At 53.7% G+C, this 17692-nt stretch overlaps 1 protein-coding gene across 1 annotated transcript in view; it reads right to left on the reverse strand.

Annotated features, from left to right (window-relative positions):
* SMG6 (SMG6 nonsense mediated mRNA decay factor) overlaps positions 1-17692 on the reverse strand; it is a 105394-nt gene that overhangs the window by 41681 nt on the left and 46021 nt on the right. Inside the window, 4 exon segments of the mRNA XM_036395419.2 lie at positions 3861-4062; positions 12202-12370; positions 12875-12961; positions 12964-12990. Coding sequence (XP_036251312.1) covers positions 3861-4062; positions 12202-12370; positions 12875-12961; positions 12964-12990 — 485 coding nt within the window.

Genomic DNA, 17692 nt, shown 5'->3' on the forward strand with positions numbered 1-17692 from the left:
ATCAGGGATATCTGCCCTCTTCCAGCTTTGCCACGAGCTCCATGGGGTCACTGCAGAGCAGGATGCTCCCGAGACAACAGCATCCAGTGAGAGCTGAGGAATCCAGGACGTGCCCCAGGTTCCCAGGGCTGCACCCACGCACCATCACCAGGACTCTCTTTAACCTCAACACGATCCAAGTGTTTTCCATTACCAGCACCACAACTCCAGAGTTGCCACCTTCCCCCTTCCCGACCCTAACTCAGCCATGCTGCTGCTCCCAGCTCCTGCCTGGGGTCCAAGGCTGGGTGAGGGAGGTCCTGGCAGTGTCTCCTTGGGCTGCAGAGGCTGCAGACACAGCTGACAGCTCAGGCACCAGGCTGCATAGTTTGCTGCTGACTGGTACGGTCGGTGGTGTTCCATCACACAAGCTGCAGTGGAGATGTGCCCAACACACACACCCAGGAAAACAACTCTGAGTTCTGCTCACCCCAGAGCCAGCTTTTGTTGGTTACAGCTCCAATGACAGTGCAAGAGACGATGGGAAGCTCTAAGTGTCCCACTGGCTCCAGCAGGAATTCAAACGCGCGGCTCCATGGCAGCGAATGGAGTCAGAACGTTTTCACTCAAAATAAGAGCCAGGCCAAATGCTCAAAAACTTACTGAGGAACTCTGGCTGAATTCTGCACTCCATCTGCTAAATGGGACGTGGAGAACAAAAAGGAGTGGGAAGCACAGTGTTTGTCCTATGCAGCTTACAAAACAATCACCCTCTTGGTAGAGCAAAGAGCCCAACACCATTTTAAGCCCAATTCCTTCTGATCCTGCCTTTCAACAGATTCTTTTCTTCTGAAATATTACAAATTAATTAAGAAGCTTGAGGGTAAAAAAATGGGCAAAAGATTTGGAGCATCAGCAAGGAAGGTGAGATATCCTTGTAGTAAAAGCCAACTGCCTCTTCTTAGCCATGCAAGTGGTAGAAAAAGGACCCAGAGTCACTCTGGCACACCAGAACCCACAAGACATTCACATTGTGCCATATAAAGAGCAGTACATTCTCATTGCCTCTCCAGCAAAGAATCTGGGCTGAAAACTGGGCCAAGACTGAGAACACAACAGAAAGAAATTTGGTGCAAAAAATAACTCCTGCTAAAAAGCAATGAAAAATCAGTATGGGAAAAAAATCAGTGCCAGAGAGAGTTGCTTTGCTGCCATTGCCTGCTGAGGCTCAGGGACACAGATCCCAAAATGCTACCAGCCTCAGCACAGACCTTCCACTGCAAACAGCCCAGAGATGCATCCCACAGGCTCAGGATAGTTTGGGTTGGAATGGATCTTAAAGACTATCCAGTTTCAACCCCTTGCCATGGACAGGGACACCTCCTACTAATTGGAGCAGGCTGCTCCAAGCCCTGTCCAACCTGGCCTTGAACTGATGAACTGCCAAGGAGTTGGATTCACCTGGGCTCTGCATGGGAGGGCAAGGAGCAGATGGTGGAGTGGAGATGGCACACAAGTTTAGGTTGGGTTGGGGGATTCTTTGCTAGAAAGTGCCTTTTTGTATCTTGCTCACAGTCAGTCCCATGTGGGTTTGTGCCCCTCGGTCCTGGCTGGCTCTGCAGTGCCTTCTGCATCACCCCATTCCTGCAGAGCCCAACAATTCCTTCATTAATGCTGCAGAGGGATAACATTTGTGGAACAGGGCAGTCACTTGACTGTATTGACGCAGCTGCCACTGCAGTCTCTTTCTAGAGCATTTCCAAATGGCAGAAAATGGGCTAAGTTTATCCAAAGAGGTCACTTTGCCTCCTACTCCAAGGTGTTTACCTCAGTCCAAGCTGTACCTGAGTCACCCTGCTTGCTTTTAAAATCTCCAAGGCTGGAGAGTTCCTTAAGACTCACTGAGGAGGCTGCTCTCAAGTGCTGAACTACCCAAAGGTATGAAACCTTTCCTGAAGTTTCTTAATTTATTTTGCTACAATTTCTGCCTGTTCCTTCCTGTGCTTTTCAGCACGGAGCTGGAGGACACCTTGTTATCCTCTCTGCCTTTTCCCCGAATTTTCTTTAGACTAAAAAGCCTCAGTTCACCCAGGCCCTTCTTGGAAATCAGGCTTTTGAGCTCTCTTTGCTAACTCACTGTCCTCCTCTTCATGCTCTCAGGTGTCCTCTGCACAGTGAACATGCACAGCTGCTGTCTCACCTGTCTGACCATTAATAAAAGCACTGGTCAGAAAGAAATAAAGGGGTACAGGCACAGCCAGGCCTGGCTCTTTCCCTCTGGGTGCTGCTTTTTCAGCAGAACTGAGATAACACCATGCCTGATGCTCCAGAGTTCCTGGGTGGCTGATGCTGAGCTGTGAGGGCACCAACTCACCAACCCACCTGTGGAGTTGTGTAGTTTCTTTACAAAGCACCTGAGCCAAAGGGAGCTGGGACAGGAAGAACTCAGCTCGGTAGCTCAGGTGTAGCTACAGGACAAAGACACAAAGATGAGTGCAAGTGCCTGGCAGGGCAGGTAGATGGCACTCCAAATAACTGGTGTGTGGTTAGAGGAGGCAGAGTTCAGGGAATACTGACCCCCTCCCACAGGGGCACCAGAGTTGTTCAGCCACCTCATCTGCCTGCTGGGGGCTCTGGTTTGTGGCTGCTGGGGAAAGAATCTCTGCATAGGGACACTTGGATTGTCCCCAGCAGAACCCCCCCTGAGGCCACCACACACACTGGGCAATCCTTAGGGCAGCAATGACAACTGCACACTTCTTATTTTAACCCTGTGAAATAGAGCCTTGAAAATTCATGCTTCCACAGACACTTCCTGGACTAAGCTGCTTCCCCAAACTGAGAGGGCTCCTGGTTTTACTGGAAGCCTGTGCTCCCGTGCTGCAGGCAGTGCTGTGAGCACAGGTTGGGCCAGACAGGGAAGTGAAACAGAAATTTGCACCTTCGGGTCCCTCTGTGAGAAAGGTCCTGAATTTCTCACTGTCATTTCAGGACAATGTCATGAAGAAGAAGTGGCACAGGGAAAGGCACCTTGCCATTGTCACACGCAGGATCTCCACAGAAACCTGCTCTGCATCCCCACTTCTCCTGGAGCATCACCCCCTCAGGGGACACTGCAGCTTCCCAGATGAGCCACATTTTTGGAGCTGCAGCTCTGCCTCTGAGCAGGAAACTGTTGAGAGCCACTCTCATCCCGCCGTGCCTCCAAGGGCATGCAAAACAAATGCCATTGTGCCTCCTCCATCCCCCACCAGGCTCACACACATTCTCCAAGTGCAGCCCCCAGATCCCTCCTGGCCAGGTGGTGGCAGAGAGCAGACCCAAAACCCCACATCAACAAGGGAACTGATTTCATTATTCTAAAAACAAACAGCCAAAGGAAAGTTCAGCCTAGAATGGGCTCCTAGAGCAAAGAAAGGAAAATAGAGAGCGGGCAGTGGGGAATGCTTCATATTCCTAAAAGCCTTTTGTACGTTAACACATGGTGTCTGCTTCTCTCTAGTCACCTATTTATCACTCTCCTCTTTAGAGAAGGAAAAAAGTCCTGGCTGCCTTCCTAAGGCAGAGTTTTGTGGCCGGGGGGAGGGTGCTTTAAGCATGATGCAAACCATTTGGAGTGCACCGAGAGCTCTGCCAACACAAGCTGCACTATTTAAACAAGTGAGGAAATGATCGTATATACAACATGCCAGCGAGCACACACACACCAGAGGAAGTCGAGAGGGGTTTTCATGACACAGAGCTGGATGTCAGCGGCTGAAAGGTCGATATTTTCCCTTAACACCCTTCTCAATGACTTAATCGTGTTCCGTTTGCACAGAAAACTTCCCAAGAATAAAAGTCTGGAGGAATCGAGGGGGGATGTTTGGCCTACTGCTGACCTTGTCCGAGGTCCTCTCCACGTAGCAGGGCTCCTGGGGGGCGACCAGCAGGGGAACGAAGCCCGAGAGCAGCCGATCCTCTTCCAGGCTAAGCAGGGCAAGGTCGTCATCTGGGTCCTTGTACAAGGGCACCTCCGACTGATTCACTGTGGTCAGTATGTTACAGAAGTCAGCCAGCGTCGCCCACACATCTACTGAGACCCTGGGAGAACGAGGAGAGACGTGAGCAATTCAGGGCTGGAATGCGTTGGGAGTTGCCTGCAATGCTGCAGCGAATACCAGAGAGGTGAGGCGAGGCGAGCCCGGCACCGCTGCTGCTGCTGCTGCTGCCCTGCCCTGCGGGACGGCCCCGCCGCAGCTGCGCTGGCACCGACCCTGCCGGGGACCGGGGACCATCACCCTCAGCCCGGCCACCGTCCCCCTGCATGGGGACAGCTCCCGGGATGTCCCCTTGCCGCTGCTCTGCCCACCTCTGCCCGCGGGGAGCGGCTGCCCCGTGCGCAGCCCAGCCCGTTCCAGATGATGTTACTCAATTTTAAAGCCTGCTGGAAGGACAGAGTGAACACCCGCGCTGCTGTCGGGGCTGAAGGGGCTCTTGGAGGGCTCCAATCCTCCCTGGGGGGCTCCAGCCCAGCTTGGAGCATCCTCTCCTTCACACAGCTCTTATCTGCTGTGACCACGTGCTGCAGCCACAGAGATTTTCACAGCTAAACCCCAGCCATGGGGGGTTAAAGCCGTGTTTTGCTTCTGGCCGTGGGTTTCAACTCTCACAAGTGACCTGCAAAGCTGACTCTGCCATGTCTCATGTTCCCAGAGTGGCAGTGATGTCCAGGGTGCAAACATCCATCACACATCACAACCCAGGGAAGGCCCAGCACTCCAGAGAGAGCCAGTGTGGAGAAAGCAGGGAAACAAGCAACAAGCATGGGGGCACTACAGCTGACCAGGCTGCCTTGCACTGCATTTCCCCCCTCCTGTTTCTACAAACACTCAGATTGGGGGTTTTTTAAGATGTAAACTGGGATTTAAGTAGGAAATAGGGGAAACTGGGGCTGATGTGCTTCTGGTAGGCTGCTCCTCCAGCCCACACCTCTGGAGAAAAGCAGAGGGAATCCAGCATCCCCAGGGGTGCAGCAGTGACCGGTGCGGGCCAAGGCAGCCCAGGGCTGGAGGGAGGCCCCCTGCTCTTTGAACTGCTCCAGGTGGACAGAGTCTGCACTGGGTTATTTACGGGAATCAATGTACCAGGAAAGCACACTGAAATGAAACATCTTGTTTTCAAGAGCGTCCTGGGAGCCAGGCAGAATGAGGAGCCATTAATCAAAGCCCGGCACATAATCAGCACACATGTAAGGCAGAGTCGCCCACGTCCCTGAGCCAGCCCTAGCCCACGTCCTGCAAAGGAGGAGAGGTCCTTCAAAACCCTCTGGTCACAGACACCAGGAGCTGGGTTCATTCACAAAGCTCCATCGCTTGGCTCAGCCAGGTCTGGCTGTCAGAAATGTTTAAATATGGAAAAAAATAAACAGTTGCAACACGTTTTTTGGAGGGATCTGTCCGAGGCCCTTTGTGATGTAATGGGAAACGCTGCGTTTGTGCTACCAGCTGGAAAATAAACAGAGCTGCGAGGGTTAAAAGGAACTGAACTTTCCACGACCCCTATCTGCAAAAGAAGAAAATAATAAGAGGAATGATCCACTGCCTCACAGCCCTGATAGTTTATCCTCCGGCCCAGGCTGCAGAGACAAGCACCGGATGTGATAGGGCTGCTCTGGGCCACCTCCAAGGCAGCTCTGCCCATGGGAGATGCACAGGGCTTGGGAGGCTCAGCCTCCCCCAGTGCCCTGCTGGCAACTGGGCTTGGCTGCCTGAGGCCAGTCACATAGCACTGGTGGGGCCCCACGGCTACGAGGGCTCGCTGGGATGAAGGAGATGCAGAGGCATCAGCAGGGAGAGGAATGGGAAAAGTGCCCAAAACTGCCGGGGAATGAGAGCACTGGGGTGTTGGGGACAGGCAGAGATGCAGGGGACATTTCCAGGGAGCTGGGACAGCCAGGTGTATGGGGCCATGGTGGAGGAGAAGGGAAAGAAACACATTGTAGAGAGCTCGCCCATATTCCCAAAAAACAGGGCTGCAGGCAGGGGATGATGATGACAGTGAGGGGGAGAGGGAGGCAGAGGGCAGTGGCAGGATGCTGGGCTGGACTGGGATTCACTGCAGGGCCAGGGTGGTGGTGGCAGGAGTATCAGCACAGATAAAGTACAGGGAGCATCTCTCTCCACAGGGCTTGGCATCCAACGTCAGAAAAATGCCACAGGAACAGTCACTGAGCTGGCACTGCTAATGCCCCTGCAGGCACCCAGCCTAGCAGTTCCCTTTCCTCTCCCCCTCAGCAGCACTGCCAGGCAGGGCACCCCTCACCACCCCTGAGTGTGAGAGCAGCCCCTGTCACTTCATCCTTCACCTACAGCTTGACAGTGCCTTGCCACATCTCCCATTTGCCCTGGACGTGACAGATTCCCACCCTGGGCTCGCTTCAGTCAAACCTCAGACTGTGCTGGCTCCCTGGGTAGCCAGCTCTCACTGCACTGCTACCCCAGCAGCACCCTGCAGAGCCTTCAGAAAGCCAAGAAAGAAGGAGTGTTGGCGTTTTTCCCTGGTTTCCTCCTGTGATGGCAGAGGCAGCACTGCAGAGATCAATTCTGACCATTTTCTGCCACCCCCTCCTCCTCTGCAGCTCATCTCCCATCACTGCCACCACCAACATCATTCACCAGCTGCCACTGCTGGCAAAGCCAGCGAGGACAAACGGCTCCCACTGACACCTACGGCCCTGGGAATCTCCTGCTGGGACATGCACTTGCCCTGGAAGGTCACACAACACTTGTGAGCCCTGTCAGCCTCCTTCTCCCCACTGCCTCTGCCCACGACCACTTCACGGCCACCCCCAAGCATTTCTGGCTTATGTCACCCCCACGATACAGCAGTGCCGGAGCCTCTGTGCAGAGCCCAGGCAGCTCCAAGTTTCTGGAAGCTCTGTGCATGCACAGTGCCACGGCTTCACCGTCCCTGTGCGGAGGGAGGCCCCGAATTACTGACACCGAGCCCAGGCACGCAGCTCCAGGTATGGGGACGAGGCTCCCAGAGCTTTTAACCGAGGAAGCGAGAAGGGGGTGAGCGCGAGGTCTTTCCTCGGAACGGGGGTTCATTCGCTTCCCCACAGACACATTTACATTTGCTTATTCCACTAGGACAGGAAAAAAAAATAAGAGTTAATTTCTTTTTTATTGCCTCAGGATTCCAGGTTTAATGTAGCTGTCAGTGTGAGCACAGCCCAGCTGCAACGCCGACGGACACGGCCCAGCCAGGCAGCGGCGAGAGCTGCGTGAGTGTGCAGCGAGCTGGACCACAGCCCCGGGGCTGAGCGCCGCCCTGGAGAGGCTGGGGAGGGCTCCTGGCAGAGATAATGCCCAGATGGGCATCACCACAAGGCAAAAAGCCCACAGCCAAGCATGGAGAGAGCAGAGGATGCCAGGGCGAGCCTGATGCTCACCAAATCCCGGCGCGGGGCGCCGCCATCCTCACCGGGGGCGCGCGCTGCCTGGTGATTAATATCAAGCACAATGACCCCACGTTACAAGCCTGCGGGGGCCTGTGGAGGTGGCCATTTCCTGTGTAATACCAGCTTGTTTAAACACTAACATCCAAACTGCACAGCTGCAGCACAAACCCGGGAAGCGCGGCGCAGAAGAAGCCCTGCATTGTGTTCCCAGCGCTGCCGTGCAGATGGCAAACGCCTCGGGCTGCTGCTCCCGGGGCTGGGCACTGCTGGCTCCCAGTGCCCACAGGATGAGCTGCTCTGTATCCTCCTCCTCCTCCTGCCTTTCCTCTCTCCTGGACCACGGGAAGCTGAACTAAAAGTGGCTCCCTTGCAAGGAGTAAAAAGGGTTGGCCATGGGGGTTTTCCCCAAAGGCCTTCAGCAGCCCTGGTCTGAGCACAGACAGCAGGATGAGGTGCTCACAGCCCCTGTGCATCAGTGATTTCCCCTACTCTGCACTGCACACAATCCCTTTGGCCAGCCAGGCATCCATAAATCCATTCCTCTCCCAGGAACCCACCTTTTGAGCTCCTTTACCCAGGAGAGGTGCAGTCTCCTCCCAGACAGCCCCTGCTTTGCCACAGCCCCCTTCTCCACAGAGACTGTTAGCTTCTCCTTTGGTTGACTTTATCTCCAATCTCAGCCAGGTTTACACTACTGAGACACCTCTGAATCCCGGCTTTGATGTCTCGATAGGGAAACTCTGGTGGCCAGAGTTACTGAGGATGGGATCTGCAAAAGGGATTTTCCATTTAGTCTCCAGCAAACTCCAGCAATGTCTTGGCACCCCTGTGCAAGACTCTGTCCATCCCTCCCAGTGGGAGCTGCCATCTCAGTGACACTTCTCCGCAAGAGCGAAGTGATGAGAGCGATCTGGCACATCTCTCTGGGAAGGTAAGCTCTAGAATGTGCTCACAGCTTTTGGATTTAATTTAATACTTGGTTTAAATTAACCATTTTTAAATGCTTGCAGACAGTCTCCACAAACTGAGAGGCCCTTGGCCCCGTGTGGAAGGAGCATGGATTTGCCAGGGTCAGCCCTGCAGCAGTATCTAGTCAGTGGCTTCCCCATCAGTCCTTGTGCTTCATTTAGCAGTGGATTAATTGTGGCAACAGAACATAGCAAGGAGCAGCTCTGTCCAGTCCTCTTCACCTTCTTCCCAGCCACATGTCCCAAAAGTGTCTTAGGGGAGCCACCCTGCTCCCTTTTCCCCAGAATCCCTGCTTTTACAGCCCAATCTCTGCAATTCACTCCAGGGGACATCTGGTCTGAAAGATGCTTCTCCAACTGCCTCAAACCACCACCTGCAGAGAACTCGACACAAGGTTTGCCATGAAACATGAAGACAGAAATTAATTTTAAGATACAGAAGTGACAGCTGCTTGCAGCTAGGAGACCTGGCAACACCTGGTTCAGAGACACAATTCCTGAGGCACTGAAGCAGAGATGTCCAAGGTTAAGTTTAGCTCCTATTCTGGAAAGACATGAGGAAAGAGTCATGGAAAGCTTGCTGAGCACCTCTTCCAAAATAGGAAGGACACCTTTCACCTCTCAAATTCACACAGAGAGGTAGTTAGGAAGTCCAACAACTGAAAATCTGTTCCAGAGCATCCCCTGAGCCATGATGACCATGCAGCGTGGCCAGGAGCTGCAGGAGTGCACCAGACCAAGAAGAAGGGTGGATTTGGGGAAAGATGCAGCTTCTCGCTTGGGTTGAATTCAAGACTGCTGAGCCCCCAGGTAGGGAGAGGCTGCCTGCCAGGAAGCAGGGTTCATTCCCAAGCTCCCACCAAGAAAAAGGACCCTGAAGACACAGCCTCCAGAGCCTCTCATCCCACTCCACAGAGCCCACTCCTGCATGGCTCACATCCATCTGCTGGCTTTCAGCAGCGCTCACCCCTCACACCTTTCCCTCCGCCTCTGTCCAAGGGGGGAAAGCAGCGAGCTGAGGAATTTGGTGTGGGGTTGGTTTTTCTTTTTTTTTTCTTTTTTTCTTTCTTTTTTTTTTTTTTATTGTAAGGACTCAAATCCAGCAGTGTGATAAATGCATCCGAGCTACAATTAGGAAGATATATAGCATCAGAACGCGAAGGTCTGGGCAGCGTGGTGAAACGCGGGCTCTCCAGAGCCCCAGCTATGTTTCCCATTATGTAACCCTGGTCATGGGCAGACAGCCAGACTCCAAATGAAAAAGAGACTCTGGCTTGGCACCGTTTCTATTTTCCTATCCTCATTCGGGGTCAGCGCAGTGTCATACAGCTGCAGAGAAAGCTCCGGGGATTAAACCTGGGAAAGACTCCAAGACCAGGACCCGGGTTCAAGTACCAGCTGAAAGCAATAAACCAACTGCCACAGCTGGGCTGAGTTTAGACGTTCTCAAAGTCCCCCAGCTCTCTCCCATATGAAGAAGGAGCGATTGCAAACATGGCAAGAGAGGCCTTGGGACACACAGCCCCAGCCCAAAGCTCCGGCCGAGCCCTGCCAAGCTGCCCTGCTGGCCACGAGCCCAGCCCAGCATTCTGGCCCTGGATGAGCTGCACTTTGATGCGAGCTCTGGGCTCTGAGTGGGCTTCCAGGTGGGTACGAGGCCTGTTTTTTCCAGAAGCTTTAGCACATTCAAGGCATTCTCTGCAGGGCGCTGCTGTGCTTTAGGGGATTTCTACATCCTTCCTCTGTGCCCATGCCATCACAAGAGGCAAGGAAAGTGGTTTAAGAGTATCCAACCAGCTTCTCTGTTGGCAGTGGTGGATCTCACAGCACATCCCAGAGGCAGAGCATGTGTGACGTGGCCTAGGCCCCTCACTCAGCTCTAACTTGGCATCTGCACTTGCTCCTCACGTGCTCTCCCTGCTCCTGAGCTCACCCTGCCCATAAACCTTGGCTTACTCCACCACGCCTGCTGCTCTGACCCATGTTTTACTTCTAAACTCCTTTGAAGCTGTTCCTATCTAAACCCTTGGACTCGGTGGCTCTACCTGGTTCCTGAAGAGCCCCAGGGCAGCCAGCAGGCTTGTGTCAATAGAGAACTGAAACACTAACCCAGTGCTCTCCTTTTCTTTTCCTATCCCCAGGGCAAATGTTGCAAATTCCAGGTCATGCCCAAGAGCAGAGCTGGCTCCCTGCTGTTCATCACTACCTGCATCTCCATGGAAGCTCAACCACTGCTGTCCCAGAGTCCTGGACCACCAACACCCATCCATACAAGAGGTCTGGGCTGGAAGAGCAGCATGGCTAAGGCAGATTCTCCGTGAGAGTCAAACAGCACCAGAGGGGAGGAGCTGGGAGCCAACATAGGGGGACAGGATGGGCACAGTGGGACAAGAGGGACACCCCTCCATGGAACGGCCAAGCAAGACAAGAGATACTCATTCCTCCACTGAACACATCAGGATCTTGTGGAGTAGAGCCCCCAGTCTATGCCCACCACTCCTCCAAGAGCCCTGGGCTGGGCTGCCACCGCCACCGCCACCACCTTCTCCCACCCCAAGGGGCAAACAGGAGCCTGCACCTGCTCCATCGCCCCAGGGGGACATTGTCACAGCCCTGTGCCCCACAGGAGGGGGAGCAGCTGGTCCCAGGGCAGGCGCCGAGCGCTGGCTGAGCGAAGCCAATCAGAAATTCCATCTTGAGGCTGGCCCTGGCCAAGGGCTCGGCGCTCCCTGCGAGGGGAAGGGGGGATTGGTGCAGCCAGGCTCACGTGATGGATCCCAGTTTGAGTTCCTGCCCAAAGATGGGCAGCAGTTCACATGAGCAGGCAGCGGTCCCACACCGAGCAGCCGACAAACAGAAAACAGACTCCATCTCCACAAAATGAGGCCCAGAACTTCCTGTGTGAGATTTCCATTTCCTCAGCCAAATGAAAAAGAACTGGAGTAAGAGGCAATAAACCAGGAGAGCGGGACTGGACCTGACGCACGGAGAGGGGACCCATTAATGGTTAAGCCACTTTGCTGGATTACTCTTAATGCTCCTTCCCATCACCCAGGGTTCTGGCTCCTTTGGATTAACAGTAAGACGTGATTTCAGGCTCTGGATCCGGAGTACCGGAGGCAGATGGAAAATCCTGCGGGAAGGCAGCTACGGAGCATGCTCAGATGCCGTTTGCATACTCCATACTTGGCCCCTTCGCTCAATTTTCTGTCCAAAAATATGCAAATTGCCTAGTCCGCATTATGGACTAATGGGCTGAAATCGGCCAGTTTAGAAAATTAACCCTTTTGGGTGTTGTAGGGTAGGGACAAGCGGTTTCTGAAGTAGAGGGGAGGTGACTTTTGGAGCTCCAGGAACAGGCAAGCTGCTCCAGGCTAGCCCAGCCCAAGCAAGGTTGGTCTGACTCAGTCAAAAAAAAGGCAATGAAATGCTTATGCTGGAAATGGAGTTCCCTCTGGTCCAGAGAAGGACCCTGCCCATCCAGCTGGCTGGGCCAGCAGAACACCTAAAGGAAGGGGATCCCAACAAAACCAGATGCACATCCTAAGCAGAAAGTAAAAATCCACCTCATAAGCCATCTTCTAACATATGGAAACATAGGGCAGCCAGCAGGCACCCTCCAGCCCCACTCACACATCAACGAAGAGGTCACTGTGTCACCAAGGGTGACAGATTCCCAACATTCCCTGGGCAGTGGGCCTTGCCTGGGTGCTCAGGTCATGGTGCCACAGCCAGCAGTAAAGCATGAGCAAAGGGGAAGGGTGGCACGAGGAGCTCAGGGAGGGAGCAGAAACCAGAGGGTGCACGTACTGTTTGGGGAGCTCAAGAGCTGTTGGAGGAGGATTCCAGGTGTCCGGGTGGCCAAGCATCCAGTCCGACCAAACCTTCACACTGGGGAGCAGCTCCTTCAGGTCCTGGGGCAAGGCAGAGACCTTGATGTCGTCCTCCTCATCCTCCTGCTCCATCTCTTGTGGCTGAACTGCAAATAGAAGACGTGAGAGCTGAGGCAGCTCACCACAGCCAGGCTCAGGCAGGGACTGGGAAAGTATGACACAGATCCCAACATCCCAGCCTGGGACGCACAAGGGAACAGCCACAACCCACAGCAAGCACAAAGACAGATCTGTTCTCCCTCCATGGACTGCCCTGCAGGGCAAGCCAGGGTGTTTGTGATCCCTTTTATTGAGGGCAGCAGGGTGCCACTGCACCAATCACAGAGACAGGATTCCCAGGTCCCAGTTTTTGGAAGTTTCCCAGTTGCTGGCAGAAAGCATGGCCTCAGTCTATCCCTTTCTTCCAAACATTTCTGTCTGCACACACCAGGGGCTTTCCTGCAGCTGATCTAGCTAAAACCTGGGCAGAGCTTGGGATGCTGGAGGAGAATCCTAAGACCCCAAGAGACAGGAAGGGATGTAAAAACCAGCCTGACCCCCACCAGGCTGCGTCATGGGCCCCTGCAAGGACCCTGCTGCTAAGCCCTTACCTGGCATGCATTCCCTCAGCAGGCTGGTGCACCTCCTCACCAAGAGGGCAAACATGGAGAGCCCCAGGGCCGTGGCCTGTTCCTGATGACGGAGCGGCAATCCTCAGAGATGCACTCTAGAAGACACAGAGGGTTTGGGTCACACCTGGTTTCACCTTCACTGCCTCCCTTTCTGCATCCCACGAGGGGCAGGGGTGAGCAATTCCCTAATCTACACCTGTCCCAGACACAATTGTTCCATGTAGGGAGGAAAAAGGTGGTGAGTGGCTGCTCTGGAGTGGGAAGAGGCTGCAGCCCCCCTGCCCACACCATGCCCAACCCCATGGCATGTGCTGAGCCAGCCAGGACCACGCTGGCACTCAGGGCTTCCAGCACAGAAGCTGCTGCTGGGGCTGATGCCTTCCCCTGAGGAGGAGGGGATGTTTAAGTGTTAAAAGGGTAATTAGCTGCATGTTTGATCTCTGTCCCTGCTGGAGTTTTAACCTCAGCAGCTGAGGAGGGGGCTCCTCCCATTAGTTTCACAGTCACACAACAGCTTGTCAAGAGAGCTTAATTGGAACTGTTACTCAAGGAGATGCCACACGACCACAGCTCTTCCAAAGAGAGCTGGCTCAGAGTGAGAGCAAATCCCCCCAGCACATCTACACCCAGCCAGAAACCACTTCTGAGGCTGCTGAGAGCAGCGGGGAGCTGGCTCGAGGGAACTGCCTGGAGCCAGCCTGGGTTAGGCTGGGGAGGCCAGCAGTGCCTGGGACATGCCAGCCTGCCCCAGAGCTCTCACGAGGGGTTTAAGCCTTAAGGGAAGCCTCTGCCCTCCCAACTCCCTCTACTCCTCGTCCACATCCTCCCAGGATGTGAGGGAGTGGCTGGCTGGGGAGAACCCACACATTTACTGGGTTCTACCCATCAGTGCTGTTTGCTCTGTGCAGGATGCTCCTCCCTGGTTTACTGCAGCATCAGAGAACTGCTCCCCAAGCCAGGCAGAGGATTTCTACAAACAGCTACTGACTCTGAATGGGTGAGTGAAGCCCCAGGGCTGAGTAAAGAAGGGAGAGCCCCCAGAGCCCCCCGGCTCCCAGGCACCTCTGCTGGAGACATCAGCACCAGCCACACGTCAGCAGGGAGCTGTGGGGAGCTCAACTGCCCAGATGTGGCAGAGCAGGGATTCTGAGCAAACAGCAAGAGGATTAGAGCAAGACACTGAGACCACATTTAAGCAGGGGCTAGCAAAACACCTGAGATGCACAGATTAAACAGTGGGGTTTTAAGGACAGATCATTTCAGAGGAGTGGGGTGGGAGGTTAAAAACATCCAAAAAAAGACAAGAACGCACCAAGAAAATACAGGAAAAATAGGGAGGAACATCTGAAGGCTGGATTGACAGTTCTTACAGCTGTCAGGGAGTTCAGCACCCAGTGTGGAGGGCAACCCAGGGTAGCACGAAAAGCACCTGGTAGCTGAAAGAGGGTGCCTTGCTCACAGAGCCAGGCTGAGCTGGTGTGGCAGAGCAATGGTAGGAAGTGCTGTACTACAGGGGCTGTCAGCTTTTGGAGGAAACATAAAACTAAAGATGTGACCACTCTGGGACAGTAAATCTCTTTCATGAAGCCTTTCCCACAATTAAGAGTGTTAGTCCCAGTGCTCTGGCCACAGTCCAGTCCAAGAAATTGCAGTCATCCTCCCTGCACTCCCTCCCGCTGCACTCGGGTGAGATGCTGTGAGAGTCTTCCCTTCTTGTCTTGAATGGACACACAACAAGACCACGGTGGTCCAGCTGCCAAACCTGAGTCTGGCAAGTCCCCTGGGTGGTGAAAATCTCTGGGCATTTCAGCATGGACTCCCACACTTTGAGTGGGCAGCCCCCAGGACTCCAGGCACTGCACTCACAGTGAGCCCCCCAAACTAAGCTGGTGCAAAAGCCACATCCTGACCCCCTCCAAAACAGGCAAAGCTTAAAACATCTGCTTCAGTGCTTGGGATGGTGAAGGTGATGAGCATCCCATATTTCAGGGTGTATTTCAGAGACTGGCTGCAAAAGCTGGACCAGTGCTCTGTGGTGGCTGTGGCCAGGCTTGGTCCCAGCCCTTCCCACTGCCACCAGCAGCTCTTGCTGCAGGCTACAAGTTCCCCACACAACATTTAACAGCCAAAATACACTAAAAAGTCTCCTGCACTTGAGCTGTGGCAGGTACAGCTGTCCATCAAACATCTCGTGCTGCTGCAAACATGAACCATGTGCCCACCAGCTCATAAAGGTGCCCCGATGTACCTCAACACTGCTCAGCCCTGGTACAGCCTGCAAAGCTGCCCACTGTGCAGGTAAGAGCATTAGGACACCCACACTGAAGGGCTGCTGTCACACAGCTCCAGCTCAGCTACCATGGGTGTTGTCAGCTCATCATTAAACTCATAAAATGCACAAAACTCCCCCAGTCCTGAAAGTTCATTCACCAGATGAGCTCATCAGCCTCATTCCCAGGAGGCTCCTCCAGCAGAGAATGACAAACATCCAGGTGGGTGCTTGTTCAAGACCCCTGAGCATGCACCAGCAAAGGCTCTTAAGAGCTTAATTGTAGGACAAAAGAGGAAAGCACCATAAATCAGGAGAAACTTTCTCTCTGTGCCTTTTCACCACTTTCCTCGGGAGGTTGGGAGCTTTGGCTTGCCCTGAGCTGGGAGCCAGTGGCCAGGGCTAACAGAGGATGTGGGGACAAACCCCAGGCTACCCCTGCCACAGGAGACAGACAAGGTGAGGGGACAGTCAAAGGGCAAAGCACTTGGGGTGTTTAAACAGAAACTTGTAAAATGTTTTGAGTGATGGGCAATAAGGAAACCAACCCTCTGGACCCACTCAGTGTCTGAGCCTACCCTGGCACTAAGAGGAAAACATTTTGTACAAAATATGCTGAAGTGAGGGCAGGAGCAACAAATCTGCTCTGGAGCCCACAGGGCACCGTTACTTCTGAGCTGAGCTGGTAATTACATCTGTGCTGCTGCTAATGCACAGTAAGACACAAACTTATTGGAAAAGAGATGTTTTTGGAGGCTGGAGTGACCCTTAGGTCATTTCTGTCCCTGCAGTTGCACAGCACTTGTAAAAATGGAGATACAGGCTGCCCCAGACCAACAAGAGCAGGCAGAGAGACCCTGACTGCCCAAGTCAGGGCAACCTCTAATTCCCAGATGTGTTTCCCCAGATCCACAGCGGGTGCAGGTGAAGCACAATGAGTGTCAGGTCCACAGGCAACCCTGCACCCTACCCCCGCAGGCTGCCTCCAAAAGCTCAGTGACAGAGACTTCAAGTGGCATCAATGGCACCCCAACAGCTAAAGCTGCCACAAATCTATTCCACTTCCTCCCCTGAAACCCCAAATGGGGCTGTAATCAGATAACCCTCCCAATTCACACCCAGCCTTGCTGCACAGCTGGGGCACACCATGGAGGTGTCAGGCAACTGTGGAAAGAAATCACACACAAAGGAAGGGGCCACGGGGTTACAAGCTCTGAGGTGGCTCCTCTGTGCCACCAGCAGCCACAGCAGCGACACTCCACAGGAAATCATCCAACACCACCAACCACAACACATTCCTCCTCCACCTTTCTCCCCTTGTAAGCCAGCAAACGTCCCTGTTAATGCCAGCCCTGGATAAACAGCTCCTGTCACGTCACCTCTCAGCTCTGAGAACACCAGTGCTCAGCAGGCTCACAAATGTCACCTCTCAGCTGTGCCACTGCCTTCAGAGGTGCTGCGTGGGTGCAGAGGCAGGTGGGCAAAGCTGGCACTGCTGCCTCAATAACTGCTTGTTAAACCACAACCCAAGGTCAGGGCTCCTGCACTGGCAGCCAAGACTGACTCGGGGTAAATGCACAGCCCTGTCTGTGCTGCTGTACCAACACACAGCCCCTGGAGCCACGCTGCAGCCAGCTGAGCTGGCCTAAAATGCCTCCTGTGGGGAGCTTCCTTAGGCTGGAGCTGTTTCTCGACCACTTGTAGCCCCACATCAACATCAGCAGAAGTCCAGTCTGTGGAACACTGCATGGGGCTAGGAAGGAGCAGGCAGAGCATTTTAAAGCAGTCACCAAACACTTTGAAATAACTGACTTACACTACCCCACACTTCACAGGCTGAATTTTCCTCAAAGATCTGTCTTTCTGCACCAGAAAAATAAATGAGAGCCCTGCAGAGCCCTGCAGGCCCCTGTGAAGGTCAGGGCTCTGGAGGCCAGACTGGCAGCAGGACATGAGCTGCAGCAGTTCTGAGCACCCTGCCTGACACTCGCCACTTGTCAGGCCCTTTTTCTAGCTGGCCCAGACTTTGCTGAACTTTCCATGCTAGGTGCCTGTGTCAGCCTGAATTCTCCTGGAAATCTTCAGCCAAAACAGCTCAGCCACTTGTGAGAATGAGGCTAGGAAACAAGATAGTGGCTTACCCCTGTTTGTAAAAAAACACTTACAACCTTTTCCTTCAGCTAATCTAGCAACTGTAAATCCTGGAACAAGGATCTGAGATTTTGCTGCAGAATAACCTTTTTAACAGAGAGTTTTCCTGTCCTACTAGAAATCTGTCCACACTTAGCCAAGCTATAAACATCTGAAAGACACCAGGTTTTCCATACTTAACAGGAATTCCTTTCAAAGGTTAAAACCTGCTAAGATTTCACCTTCCTGAGCAAGCTCCATCTTCCTTCACCTGTGTTACAGGCAGCAGAGCAACTGCCCTGCTCCTATCCAGCAGGTGGGGACTTCTGTAAAAATGTCCTTGTATGAGTGCCTGAGCTGGAGATTGGACCCAGGCTCTGAAGCAGAGCCCAAGGGTG

The sequence above is a fragment of the Molothrus ater genome, chromosome 21, assembly GCF_012460135.2.
Source record: "Molothrus ater isolate BHLD 08-10-18 breed brown headed cowbird chromosome 21, BPBGC_Mater_1.1, whole genome shotgun sequence".
In the NCBI taxonomy this organism is placed as follows: domain Eukaryota; kingdom Metazoa; phylum Chordata; class Aves; order Passeriformes; family Icteridae; genus Molothrus; species Molothrus ater.